Source organism: Diachasmimorpha longicaudata, chromosome 18, assembly GCF_034640455.1.
Source record: "Diachasmimorpha longicaudata isolate KC_UGA_2023 chromosome 18, iyDiaLong2, whole genome shotgun sequence".
Taxonomy (NCBI): domain Eukaryota; kingdom Metazoa; phylum Arthropoda; class Insecta; order Hymenoptera; family Braconidae; genus Diachasmimorpha; species Diachasmimorpha longicaudata.
Window position 1 is genome coordinate 3,953,987 of NC_087242.1, and position 15,471 is coordinate 3,969,457.

General features: G+C 42.3%; 1 protein-coding gene across 2 annotated transcripts in view; it reads left to right on the top strand.

Moving 5' to 3' along the window:
• The window catches only part of LOC135171156 (transcription factor Sox-2), a 63,260-nt gene that overhangs the window by 26,134 nt on the left and 21,655 nt on the right, over positions 1-15,471 (top strand). For both annotated transcript variants that reach the window (XR_010300502.1, XM_064137515.1), the window contains exon 2: positions 7,166-7,231. Coding sequence is in view for 1 of the 2 variants with exons in the window: in XM_064137515.1 (XP_063993585.1) it covers positions 7,166-7,231 (66 nt within the window). In the remaining variant the exon portion in view is untranslated. The remainder of the gene's footprint in view (positions 1-7,165; positions 7,232-15,471) is intronic.

A 15,471-nucleotide genomic window follows, 5' to 3' on the forward strand; every position in this document is an offset into this window, starting at 1 on the left:
TCTGAAACAATTTTTTCAAGTGCAAAAAAATCTATTTCCCTGAGAATTAATATAAACAAACAAAACAATTTTTTTTCAATCTCTTGAGGGTGCAATTTATTTATAACAAAAGAGATATGAGAAATAATTTTATTTTTAGATATAAGGCCCAAAGGAGTAGTTGAAAAAGAAAGTTTGCTGTGTCTCGTTTCGAATCTCAATATTATTTGTTGTAACAATTCTTTTGTAATGAAAATTTTTCCCGGCGCCCTATCGATGACATATCGATGTACGAATGCCCTCGGTAACATTCCGTCGTTCGCCCTTACCAAAGAACTTCTCCTCCTTTTTATTTCTGGTACGAGTAGTCTAGCCGGTAGCACGAGAGGTACGTCGTAGCCTCGTTGTTGAAGAGCCCTTCAAGTGGCAGTATAGACCCCGAATGATTTTTCACTGTGCACTCGTCACACTCCGCCCCAAACCCTCCTCACCACCTCTTTTATCGTTCGATAAGTGGTGGAAGAAAAAATTGAGGTAAAAAATTGTGAGGAAGCATTCGATTGGGCGCAAATCGTACTTCAGGGGAGAGGTTTTCAATGTTTTTTTACAATAAAAAATTCATGACGATGGGTGAAAAACACTAACTGACAGAACCCAATAAATTCGTTCAGTAGAACAATCAAAATCAGTTTCTCGGATAATTAATATAAACAAATATAACAATTATTTTCTACCTCTCAAACTTGGAAGTTATTTTATTTATTTAAAAAAGAACCTCCAGATGATAAATAATTTTTTTTTTCAACGCAACAAAATTAATAAATTGTAAACAATTTTCTCCTCTTCAGTTGATCCAGTTTATTATTTCTTTTACGATAATATTTGCTCCGGTTCTCTCTCCTGCATTCGTTGAAGTCGTCAGGGTCTCCCATGTAAAAGAGAAAGATAGAGCGATAAAGAGAAGGGGGGAGGGTGGCAAGAGCGGGCAGGGGGGGGGGAGGGTAAAACCGTAGCGTAACTGAAATCTCAGCATCCATCCACCCCCTTTGTGTATCCCCGAAACAGCAGCAGCAACAGCAGCTTCGGCACCCCTTCTCTACCTCTCCTCCTTTTCATCCCCTGGCGCAGTCGGGGGGCTGAAAACTGCAGCTGCGTTGCCCCTCGGCCAGGTGTTCCGTTTTTCGTCCTCATCGGCATTGTCCCCTCATCACATCTCTCTCCATTACCCTGTGATCGTCGCTTCATCCTCCTCGTAACCTTTTTCACAGTTTCTCTCCTCTCATTGCCAACGGACTGAGCCAATCGCGACCACTCTGGGGCCCACAGGGATGGGCACCAGTACATGCACACGAGGAATTCGGAGCGGACCCCCTCGAAATTCCCGCAGTGAAACGATTTTTTTTTTGGGGGGAACAATGCGAGTTGCTAGACACTCGGTCGATTTTTATAATAATTTTTTGGCGATTTTTCGATTTGTTTTTTTTTTTTACTATAGTTTATTGTTTTTTAGAACTTTGCGTTAGTCTTCGGAACCAACCCCTCCCCCCCCCCTCCTCGCCGTTCCTCGCCGTTAAAATAAAATTTGTATTAAAAAATGGAAATTCATTTCTTTTTCGAATGATCGCGTATTTAATTTTTGTGATGGTTTTTAATTTGTTTGCGATTTTTTCGAAATTTTAATTGACATTTGTTGTCCGCGAGTTTATGTTTAATTATTGTCGCTTGATACTTCATTTTTAAACACTTTAATTCCATTGGAGGAATTATTTCCTGGTGTTGTCCTTCTCTGAGTCACAACGGTCATCGTCCATCTGATTGAATTTATTTATTTGACAAAAATACGGAACTTCTGGGCAATTTCCATGACTGTCTTTGTGCACCCATCGATGTGGCTGTCACGAGTGTTGGTGTCCACGTGCCTGTACACAAAGAAACCTCTGAGTATGTACTAGGCACACTAAATGCCCGAAACGTCATCGTGATTCCACCGAAACGTGAAATTCAAACGTTTCTCAGACCCAATCGGTTCGATTACTAATTAATCACTCGATAAATCCCCCCGGATTTATTTTTCAATCGTCGATAAAGACGATTCCAATCATGACTTTAATTTTCGACCAATGCTATTGTCCCCCGAGGGTTTCCAATCGTCTGCACTTAACAATCGTTAACTGGACGTTTTTCGTAAAATAAAAAAAATGAACTCTCTCCCAGGTGATGGTATTTTCGTTCGCGCCACTTGGCATATGCCATGTCGCTTCCGTCGGCCCTTTGTGCACCGGGATTTACAGGCCGGTACGTGTGTCCACGCATTTCAGAGCCTGCGGAGAGTTAAGCATATATGTTTGTATGTACCCTGTTATGTACCGGTGGACGATGGCGACAGAACACCGGGATTGGATGACGAAGCGGGTGAGGGCCTTCGGATGGGTGGCATCAGGGGGAGGGGAAACAGTGTGGAAATTGCGGAAACGAGGAGAGCCAACGATATCTCGATAAGCGGCACACCGAGTGACGTCGTTATTACCTTCCATTTCCACCTCCATGGGCCAACTTCCGTCCGTCGATGATCTCTGTCTTCCTCCGGTGTTTACATCATTTTCACGTTTTTTCCGCGCGAGGACAAAATTTAATTTTTCCCAAACGTCTATTTACTCGAAAAAAAATCAATAGTCAAATATCCATGTCCCCCAGAGAAGTATTTATTTTTGAAAAATTCAATTTCTAAATTATGATAATTATGTCCTCTACAAGACGAGAATTTTTACGTGACCCTAAATGAACTCATCAATAATAATTTAATTCTTCTAAATTTCTGATTATCTCGAGGGAAAAATTCGACCATTTAATCCTCATAATTAATCCAGAAATTCCCTCAAAATCCTAATTAACAAGATCACATTCTAATGAACAAGACAAGGCCGATTTTTCGGAACCAGGAATTCAAGATCAAAAGGGAACTGTAAAAGTCTCGAAACAATTTCACCAACTCGAGTAATCAGTGCGAGTCACCGATTCCATAGTCGATGTCCGCGAACGGAGGCTCCGCACCCTTCCGGTTCCGGTGTTCCGGTAGGTTTGACCCCGACGTAAGCGCTGGAGGGGGAGGGGGTACCCCCTGGGCTTCCGCTTTTCGATATATATGGGATATACGCTCGGCGATTTACCCTGGTGTGACGATCCTCACGATTTATTCTCGATACGCGTCACGGTAGCCCCAGTGTCGTGATTGCCATGTGATTTCTCGCGTCTCTGGGCTCGATTCGAATTTATAATTTCGTTGGAATTCCCACAGTTGGGAGATTTAATCAATTCCCACCAGGAAGAAAAAGGTAACTCATTATTGCTACCGTAACTGTACATTCACTATATTTATCACGTGCCCAGTATTATTATTATTATTATTATTATTATTATTATTATTATTCTCCTATTATTTTATTCCCTCGAGTATTTCAAGTCCAAAGTATCGAATGATGTGACGTGATTTTTAAATTATTCACACGATTGAACCGAATAATAATTAAAAAAATATTTCAGGGCTCGGTACCGCAGCCACATCGATATAATGGAGTCGAATGAGTCGATGGTATATCACGGGTGGGCAATGGTCGGCTGTGAAACGTCAAACTTTCATCAAGAGTAATGATATCCCCGGACATCAATCCCAAGTCATGAATATTTCACACACGTAAGAGCCCAATCCAACCGCTCGGCCCTTAACACCTGTGAGCCACTTGACTAATGATTGGCGGTTTAAACAAAAATAACCCAGGCAGCAAAATCACAACCATTTTGTGAGACGGATGTACAACGAGACGAGGACGAGAGAAAATTGCCTCTTCGTAACCTACCGCGTTGCCGGTTACCAACCACCAAACAAGAGGCCACCATTAAGCCAAATGACTCGAGCGTGAACGACTGCGTGATTAAAAGGACGATTTGTTATACCAAGACTCGTACTCATCACCAATGCCAACGAACAAACACCCACACATACGCCGAACATATTTCGACTTTGATCTTCTCGGGGGAATGAGTTTTATCTCCTCAGATGTCTTGTTAATATTTTTCTGTATTTATTTATTTATTTATTTATTGTTGAGGGGCGGTGAGAATGTGTTGTACCGCACGTCTCGGAATCGTCTCATTAACTTTTCTGCCGCCCGTCCGCAAAGTTCGGGTTTTCGGACGCCCCAGGGGCCGTGAAGGGCGCGTTCTACGCTCGACCTGACACCTACAGGCGCCATGTTTAACCCAAAATTCACCGCAGACCCCTGGAAAAATTTATATTCATCGGCCCGAGGGCTCCCGAAGCCCTCGATTTCCCTCTGAATTATTTTCATTAAAATTAAATGAAATTAAATCCGAGTGTATGCTAAAATCAACGGTTGTAATTTCAATAATCTGTAACGCATGCATTAATTCAACAAAATATACCCATTACAAAATGTTTCTACTGCCGGGGAATAATGTCCATGGGAATGCTCTGAATTTCACAGGTGACGGTGTATCAAATTATTATTATCGATACATATATTTACCCATACCCGGTTGTACCATTAGCCCATGGGAAATCCGGAGGACGTAACGAGGGGCGGGGAGGTGTTTCGAAAACTGCCACCTGCCGAAAGTCGTCCGGATTTCAATGCGACATGTTACACACGTTCATAAACACAGATACGCAGATATATAAATTCCCTCTTACCCCTCCACCCTACCCCCCCTGCGCCTTTGGTGGAATGTCACCGAGAATCGTGTTGTTCCACTGGCGCGTCGAGGTTATGGGAACCCAACGGGAGCCGTAGTCCTTGCTAAATACTGTAATTAGTTACGGGCCCGGGGACACGGTACTTGCGTGGTACACAGTCCAAATTACACGTTTAATCGACTTGCGGTGAACTTCTGCATATCGTTTGGATTTTTTTCGAGTTCTGGGGATGAACATAACGAAAATTTCGTTCTTCACTCGTTTTGGTGATAGTAAAAATTCATGGGGGGAGGGGCGGAGGGGGAGGAGGATGTTATGGGATTAATTAATATGAATGGTAATCGATGATTTAATCAGTCCATTCATTAATGATCGGGTGAATATTTTAATTGTTGATAAACGAGTTTTCGAAATCGTTTGGTCGAATTAATTCTTCGAGAAATGTTAAGTGATTTGGTTTGATCTGATTGATCACTCACTATTTTTTTTTGGTACTTCATGTCTCTTGATGTTAAAGTAATTTTTGTAATTGAGAGTTACGTGACCTCGGTCGTTACAGGCTGTAATTACGAGGCTTTCATTTTTCAAGATTCCGATCAGAAAAATATATTTTGACAAATGATTTTATTTTCAAGAGATCCGCCATTCGTTGAAAAATTAATCCCCCAGGTGAACTCAAAATTTTAAGTATCAAAACCTGATTCAAAAACTGCCTCCATTGACATTGTATCGTGCCTCCATCAGCAGGAAAAATATGACAAATTGTAGCGAAAAAAAAAAACCGACACCAGTTTATTGATGAGAGTGTCGTTTCGACGGTTCGATATAATATTCCGCCAACGTCACTCTAATTTCCGTCCCTCACCCTATTCACCCGACGGACTGAGGAGGGAGTTGGGTGTCGATTCTGTCGATGAGTAATCGTGTCGAAGGGGCGGGTGAGTGAAGTGAGGAAGAAAAAAAAAATCATCGAAAATTAGAGTTGGAGTGAAGACGCGCTGAGAGTATAGTAATCGTGGGAGTGAAGCACGTGGAGGCGAAACCAGGATGGAATGAATGGAAAAATATAAAGGAGTCTGACGCAACCCCCTGAGGCCATTTATCAACGTGACACGACGATCTTGCGACTCACCTCATTCTCCCCCTCCCCTATTCCACCTTTCACAATTGTCACAGTAATCCTGATGAATCCTGTCTATTTTCCATGCCTTCTTCAACCCCCGAGTGTGTGCTGACCTTCACTTATTACACAGGACATCAATGAATATCGTCGAAACAAATTGATTCATTGAAATCGGGTGAAAAAAAATTTCCCTGACTATGTTCTAAATCAAGTCAATTTTTATAATTCATTCAAGACAATTGTTTGACTGGATTTAATTCAATTTTTCAATTTGATTCAAGTTAAAGTTGATTATTCAACTTGATTCAAGTCTAGAAAAATCAATTTCTCGGTTCAACTGACGATTCATCGACTCAATATCAATAAATCCCTCGAATCAAGTTCTCCGATCGAATCAAGTCCCCGAACTTGAGTCAAACTAAACTCAATTTCAATTAATCCTTCCCTCCAACTCATTCAACTTTGACAGATGTGACATAATTTTGATAAATCCTCCTGTTTGTAGCTCTCACCGCAGCCCACTAATTGATAAACGTTTTCACGAAATTCCCCAACACCTGACGCCCTCTCCCCCCCTACCCCCGCAAACAATAAAACCACCCCTAATCACAGCGTGAAAAAAATGTCAGGGTGACTCTTGAATACACAAACCTCGTGTTTGCGTGTTTTGACAGTAACACGTAGTGGCGTTATCGGTCTCTGATTACGCATCGATATTACCGAGCCGTGGTTTTCGGCTTGTCCAACATTAAGGGTGTATGTTTTGGTGGGGTAGGAGCAGGCGCGTGAGAACCCCATCTGTCCGTGTGCGAGGGCGGCACAGGGGTGGAATTGAAATCACTGTCTACTGTGGTATTACGTATTCATAGTGTATATCACAGTTTGTATATTGGCCATCGCGTGATGACTCCAGGGCCACCCTCACGTGTATAACCAGTACGACCCTTCGTTTGGTCACATGACAATGGACTGTGTGGGAATGTCTCTTCAACTGGACATTGTAATTTTCCCCCTGGGGGTGAGACACCTACGAGAGCTGTGATTTTTTGATGGTCACAACGAGAGGTTTAACATCTGCTTCTGGGACCACTTTATACCCCACATTATTATTATTATTAAGTTGAGGATAGGAATTGTTGATTCCGTGGGAGGTAATCGTGCAAAATGGTACCAGAGAGCCAAATTAATTCCAATCAATTGATTTCTCTGATTTTTTTGAAAATTCGTGTTCGTCTTGAGGAAAAAAAAATACCAATTCAAGTTGAGGAGGGGGTGGGGGGTTTTATTAATAAGTTTTCAGGGTGGAATGAATAATTTATAATAAAATGAAATGTTAAATTTTTTTTTTTCAGGACAGAAAGTGATCGCAAAATGTTGAATCCAGAAACCGGCTGCTACTCCGAATCCGTTCGAGCCTGGTGAGTCACGTTTCATTAATTCTCCGACATTTCATGGGTTCGTAATAAAAAAAAATAATTTTTCACTTTCTTCCTTTTCCCTAATAAAGTCGTTTGAGGGAGAGAAAATACCGGTTTTCGATGAACAACAAATGGGGAACCCCAGGAGAGCTGCATATGCACTCGAGAGGGCGAGGATTGCAAACCGAGGCGAGAAAAGAGTGTTAATTCGAGTGGAGTCACACATAAAATGGGTAGAAAGGTGTGGGGGGGGAGGAAGGGGGGGAGTACAGTGATAGGGAGGGGGAGGAGACGGTTAATGCGATTACCACCTTTATCAGATGTCACTTCCACTTCTCGCGTGATGACGCCGTCCTCTCACTCCCTCATTGCCACTGCCTCCCTCACGATCTCGTTCGTCATCGCGTGACGTTCTCCGTGGTGAACACGATTTACTTCCGTTTCCCTTTTTTAACTCGACAACCCCCTCACCCCTCCCACTTATTATTATTTTTTTTTTTTACGTGCGGCACTCTATTGGAGAACTCGCCACTCCTGCCACACACCATTACCCACCGTCACTTAGGGACTATTTTTATGCAGGCTTTCTTCATCAAGCTGGACGATTTACAAATCATTTGGAGTGTGAGAGTTAAGTGATGATTAATACAATCCAATTATACTAATTAATGAGGAGTTATACGAATTGAGAGGGGGGGTTTATTTTTAAATGGCTCCCTGAGGGCCCATCGAGGCCTCACTTCGGCCTCTCGATTGATAAAAGTGAAATAACTATCATTTCCAGGTCTTTTTAAGGCTCAAAAGCTCATGTAGTGCCTTGGAGGCCTCTCGGTGGGACTCAGTTTGAGGCCCAATCGGGGACCAATATGCCGACTTGGGTATGAGACTCCCAAAAAGTAAAATAAACCTTCATTAGCTATCAATAAACGATTTTTCTGCGTTCCCTTATCGAATATCTCTCCCAACAACAGCAAGATCTAATCGCCGTTCCCCCAATCATCAATTTTTCCGTCAACGGAAGCAGAAATTAATTGACTACCCCCTTGATTAATGACGATAAAACAATAAAGCAGACAGTAACAAGTGTGTTGCCTCATATCCGAGCTAATCGAGTGAGCAAACAGCAAGGAGTCGATGAATTTACCGTCTACATCCTGAGGGGGAGGCCAGGGTGTGACGTCTAATCACCCTTCATCTCCTCGCTCGGCCACACCCTCAGTCACTCCTGATTCCCGAGTAATGTTGCTCCTTCGAGATTCTTGAGAAGAACTCACCCCTCGACCGCTAATGTGGCGCTATTCCACCGCACAATCGTGAGACGTCGGAGGGAGGCTGACGTGCATTAACGTCGTCGTTAATGTAAGTTAGGGCGCTTCTTCCTCGGGCACTGGGGGTCGCGTGTCACACGCTATGCGGAGAACAGAGTAAACATGAGTCTAGTGTGTACGCATGACTATTTCTTTATGACCATTTTCTAGTTTATTTACTGGGGGTCAGCGTTGGCTTTGATTCGCTGACTTTTGGGGCCAAAATGAAAAACAAATCATTACAATTACGATATTTGAATGGTCCAAAATAATTTTTAATTATAAAGTTATCCTCATAAATTGCCTAAAAAATATCCAAAAACTTCTGGAAATAAAAATCCATCGGCTCTGGATTTTTTTTGAATTTAACATGCGAAATAATCTGACATTCGCAGGACTTTTCTTCTCGTCGATATTTTTTTCCTCATTTTCCATTTACGATTTTCACTTTACCACGCAATAAAATCTCTCCAGATGTGAAATACGATTCACGTGATATATTAATATTTTATTTACGTTCGTTAAATCTTGAAAATATGCGTCAAAGACGAGTCATCGATAGTGAAACATAAACGAAAAAAGAATGACAACGAAATTCCTAACCATGAGAAAAAACAAAAGGGGCATCCCAGGGACTCAGACCACGTCCCAGGTTGTAAACCGTATATGTTCGGCCGTTAAACGGTCAAATAAATAACCCTCGGTAGCTTCCTGGGGTCTCGTGCACTGCGACAGGGGGCATGCGTTCCCCTGCATCGCATAAACGAGATTGAGGATTCACAAAAAAATTGAATCTATAAAATTCATAAAAAAAATTATCACCTTTTTTTGCAATTTCCCATGTAAATCAAAATAGTGATGGGACAGGGGCAATCAAAAAAATCATACAAATACGAGTGAAAATTATCTATTGGAAAATTTGATTTACACCTCCAGGATCTCAATAGAAAGATTTAGTTGTTACGAAAAATCGTAAGGTCGCGATATAAAAAGTGTCGTACCTGTGAGAAAATTGGAAACTACTTTCGCCCTTCACTTTCACAAATCAAATGATTTCATTGTCCGAATGATTCAACGCACGCAAACAGATAAAGCCCATCACCTCCCCTTTCCGCAATTTATTTATCTCCAATAAAATATTTTTTATATAAATCTCTCCCATTTGAGAATCAGACGTTCAAACCAATTTTCAGTGTAAATTGAATCAATAAATTCTGGCGAGGATTCACTTAAAAAATTCAGAATTGAATTTCCCTCTCGATAATGTTAATCAAAAATTTCTAAAGCCACCGGTTAAAAAAATTTATCCATTTTCAAATAATATTCCCCCTGAATAAACTTGAAATAGGGCACCTTTGAAACCTCTGCTGAAAAAACCCCTTTCTACCCCGCCCCTTTTAACTAGACATTCATTTATCACAACATCGAGGATAGCGCGAAGATTAAAAAAAATCCTTCACCTCAATGAAAATTGAAATGCCCTCCCCCCCTTCAAATTGAATAATTCCAATCTCCGAAAGATTCAATGAACTCGAATCGATAAAACCCATCAATTCTGCTCACCCGCCATTTACGTCCACCTCTAATGAAGTGTTTACATATGTAAATCCCCCGTATTTATCCCCAAGGTCAGCCATAATTTTCCTCCAGCCACAAGAGCCATAAAGTGAAAATAAAAAAATACAAAATCCGACAAAAGGCCCCAAGAAATACTGGAGTAAAAAAAAACCAATAAAATGGCCTCTCGATCCAATGCATCTACATCTGTATCAATAACCGAGGAATTTTGTTCTCCCGCGTTAGATCCTGTCCCGAATATATGGGCACCATAAATACGCGCCAAACCGAGGAAGACGGACGTTCTAGGAAGGATAAAATATAATTTATGCTAATCCGGCGATATGGCAACTTGGAAACCACAAGGACCCACGGCACCAACAAGACCAAGACAAAAGTACCAGAGAATAGCGCATACACATGTTTAGTCATAAATACTAATTTTATATTTAGAAGTGGTCCACATAGACCAATGACGATTAATTCCAAAATGCTAATTCCACCCCTCACTAATTCGGATAATATTATTGCAATCGGGGGAGGGGGAATTGGGCCTCAAGTGGGGGAGGAGAAAGGGGTCCGGTCCTCGTCGAGTGCTTGTTTTGCTTATCTAAGACAAATTTGCTGTCTTGTGAGCGACACCGGAGGGTCGTTTGACAAACCGAGGGGCTCCTCACTACCAACCGGGGGATCTGTAGCACCGGGAGTGCCACTCACCAACACAGATACCGGGGTCAGGCACGTACAGGTATACAGCACCTCCGGGCGCTGGTTTCTGTTCCCCAGTTGTCATTTTATGGGAGGAATTTCGTAATTTTTTATTGACGTATCAATAACTTTTTATGCTTTCGCACGTAATACGAAAATATGAATCTCCTAGAAGGGCGTGACAAGTGGCCGACTGTCGGCCGGGGGTGGGCCAACATTGATGAAAATGATGAAAATTGAAAAATAGAAATCGTTGACCCAGAAAATGTTCTACTCTCTCATCGCGCTAAAGACTCTTGTGAGATTAAAATTGTTGTGGTCACATGACAAGCGGGAATGAAGGGGCGCGAAGGTGTTGTATGACCAATGACGTCAATGACACGCGGCATTCTTTGACCCCCAATGGGCGACGCCGAGGAATAATACAAATGACGACAGAGTGGCTTTTTTCTCATCTTGACGAGCGATACGGACACGGTACCGTGGGTGGATGTTGGGTATTAACGGAATCTAATAGAGACGTTCGGACTTTAATGGATATACCAAGCATGACCTTATCGATCTCTCGATCGATGACCGATTAATCTCTGTTTGTGGCACTAAACAATTGTCATTAATGATTTAGAATGATAGGATTTTTCTTTGAGGTGAAAAATTATCTGAGCTCATCGTAATGGAATTATGTTCTGAATCGTTTGATAAGAATTATGAGATATCAGATTCAGCGATGGGTTAGAAAATGGCGACTCAATGATTGATTGAATTATTCCGTATTTATGTGGTTTTTGTCGCCGTGGAGGCTACGTAATTATTCCCAAGATTTTTGCGCAATGTTGGCGGAGAGTCGGCGTCATGTTGGCAGGCGTATCCTGTCTGTTAATAGTCCGATGGACGGGGAACGATTGGAGGAAAGTGCGTCGATTAATAAACCGTTTTAACGCTGCACTAATCGGCTTACCATTCTCACAACCCCTTCTGCCCCCTTTTTGTTAACAATTTCATATGCACAACGAGTTTTTAATAAACCGTATGTACACGAGTTGCGTCGGGGCAGAGCGAATCGTTTGGTGTGACAATTGAGAAAGGATTATCCCATGAGGACATATCTGCTGGAGATGAGCGAGTTGTCCGCGTGTGGTAGACAACAAATTCACCCCTGTGTTACCCAGCTGTCACTCGTACCACGTAGAAACCATTTTATGGTGTTTAAGGTGTGTGAGGAATTTAATAAACTTGTTATTAACATTGAGACTCACGGAGTCAGTTACGCATTTGTTTATTGAATGTTCCATAATTTTTCGGGAGCTTTTCCGGAAAATTCACTGAAAAAGTGGAAATTTTTCAAGAATTTTTCTCTTCGTATATTAAATTTTTTTTCAACCCCTTCAGAGTCCGCAGTTATGTTTTAAATAATTATTAATATTTTTAGGCTCATTATCGTTGTCAAATTTTACGAGGGACTTTGCGTACCCAATTGAAAAATCCGGGGATGAAAATCGGCGCATTCCACTCACCGGAAACACCACCGATAAAATGATGAATGATTGAAGGGATGAAAAATGTAATAGGATCAACGTTTAATGATGTACTTGAGCGTTTTACGTGAAAAATTCATCCCCAAATGAATACAGACAGCGAGCATATACACGCTAGAACGAACTCGTGGGGATTTGCGTGAGGGTAAACATCGTGTAACCACTGGGGAGTATTTTCCACGCGCGGTAGGGGTGGAGGGGGTGCAGGGGCAATTCGAGCTCTGGTATGAGACACCGCAGCAGTTATAGTGCTGGGCCCAGGGCGTATTCCATAAATATTTTATTGGCTCGTCATTCGAATTTATATTTTGTCCGGGAGATGGACGAAAATAGGGGTGTCCCCCGCAACACCCTTACCCCCCTACCCCGTCCTCTTGTGCGTTGGAGGGCCCACCCTTTTGTCACGCTTGTGAAATCCCACCGAGTCGAATTCCCTCGATGACACTCCGCACCTATTCTTCGGGTAATTCAGGGGGATGATGTTGCGTTAATCAATTATGGGTAATCAATCATTTATTCAATCTGGAAATTTTTGGGTGGGGGTTCGCCAAGTTGTATTTGATTCAGTATTTCCCCGATTTTTTTTTCAATGGAATAATCGGTCCACGAAAATAAATTTTTGCTAAAAATTAGATTTGGGGGGGTGAAACGAGGGTTGAAGATTAGTTTTATCATAACAATTACCCCCTCAAGTCTAATTATTCTAACAAAACTTGACGGAACAAGGGGTTGATCGTGACCCATAAATTTTGTAATAAATTTTTTAATTAATGATATGGGGCTTCATAAAATTTAATAAACAGACTTTGAATTTACCGAGGTCGATATAGAAGTTTTCCTCAGCCGATAAAAAAAATTTTCTAGTCGACACAGTAATTCTACTCAGTCCTGCACCTTCCCCCGCGATTGTAACACAGCACAGGAATTTATCCCTCCATCCACCCCCAAAGAAACCCTTTTCCGAAATTATTTTCAAAATTCATTTAATCAGGTTTTGTATCGCTTAATTGAGCTCCCGAGCGTAACCGAAGGAGTGAATGGCTGTTGATTGGCAGTGAGGTGGCACGAGAATTACGGCCACTCAGTCAACATCAAGTACAGCCTCACGTACCCCATCAGAAAAAAAATAAGAGGGTGCAATAAAAATGTAAATGACGTACGGTAATTTAACCAGCAACAAACCGCGATTTTACCGATCATAAGAATTCGATATTGAGGGCACCCGGTGATGAATCACCTGCGTCAGTCTGATGGAATCCTCCTGGAGCCCCACACCCACCTCAATTAATAATTACCTGATTGTCGAAGTGCACGTTTACTAAATGCTTTTAATCAATGTCATCGGGCCAATTTCCGATCGTCGTTCGCCCCCGTTGGGGAATATATCCCGCCCGATGATGCGCACGCCGAGCACCACTTGGCCCTCTCGGCAGTAACTCTCTCTCTCCCTCTCCTCTTGCACTTCATCACCACCTCCATATTAACGTCTCCCTCTCCTCCGTGAAACTGCATGCATGCGGCAAAACACACACAGAACATGGCCTCGGTGGTACGTCGAACGTTATCGGTGCGTCCAGGGTGACCGGCAGGAAATTACACGCGGCCCGAAACGTCGGCGGAAGTCGCAATTTATCGATGGGCCGCTTCGCTGTTTATGTACACAACGGGATGCACCGGTAAGCACGTGCCCCATTTGCCATTTGCGACGAGATAAATCTGCTGAACATCGTCAAATATTTCTAGATGAGTTGTTTGATTTTTCGAGGGACCCCACCCCTGGTTGGAAAAAAAAAATGGGTCAGTTGTCCTGAAAGGTCAGGGAAAAAGTACATAAACGTACCGTAATTTTTACTGATTTCTATTTCACTGACAGGTCGAGTCGATATATTTGTAAGCGATTCGACCTGACCGAGGTCCGTCGAGAGGCCTGTGAGGTTATCGGGAGATCTGGGCGTTAGTTTCTGGGCCTTAAAAAGATCTGGAAACAGTAGTTATCTCAAATGATTTCGCTGGGGGGAAATAACCAGCCAGAGTCCCATTATTATTCCCCCTTTCACCCACTCGATTTTGTCAAATATTTTACGTCATTAGACCACGTAAAAAAAAATTGCGGAAACAACCCCATAAATATGCAACATTCAATTAATTCCTGAACCTGAAAACTCGAGAATATTTCAACGTGCGGATCATTAGCTTTGGCAATCTCCGATGACTTGTTTTTCAGCGACATTTAAAATCTCACTAATTCGACGTAATCGTCATGCCGTATTTTTCCAGCACCATAACACCGTCTATATGCACAAGGTTCTGCGCTATTTGCAACGTCTCTTGGCAGATAACGAGGTTTACACTCCTCGAGAGGTCCCCGTGGGCGTTCAATAATTATCGCCATAGCGCCTCCTTGCATCCCCCCAACGACCCGTCTGCCCCTCGAAGTTGTGTTATTATACACGCGCCCATACCTCGAATAGCGAGAAAAATATTTGAGGGAAGAGGAGACAGAGGATAGATATTTCATGGCATCCTCGTGAGAAGTACAAATTTCTGGAGAAATCGCTCGGGGTTTTTCGGTTCTGTTTGCCTAAATTGTTTGGAAAATTTTTTCGCTTCCTCGGCCTCGAGGCGACTATTAGCGCGTCTGGAATCGGTGATTTTTTTCTTCCCCGGAATATCGTGTATTAAATGAATGAACTCTTGCGGCAGATAATTATTTCATCAAACAGGGAGAGAACATTTTTTAATAAATATTAAAGTGCACTTTGATCCAAGCGGAGGGATAAAATGGCGTTCAGTATTTGCCGCATCGTCCGGACCCCGCGATGAAATGAATTTTCAGTAACTTCTCATTTTTCCTGTACATGCGGCGGATATAATGAATCCCTACGCAAAACCTGCCGACGCACGTTTCTCCCATTGTAATATCGTGCACCTGAAAGGGATGCCGCCCTAAAAATATAATTAAGCGATCTTACGCGCGCCAAAGTGCGAAGATATTTCACGGAATTTCCAAAGTTTCACGGCTGAAAATTCGACAGCCTGCAATTTCATTGTTATCGTTATTTTGTTCCTCCCGGGGGCGATGAATTTTTTGGCAGCGATTTGAAACGGTAGTTCTCGTTTGGCTATATCCCAC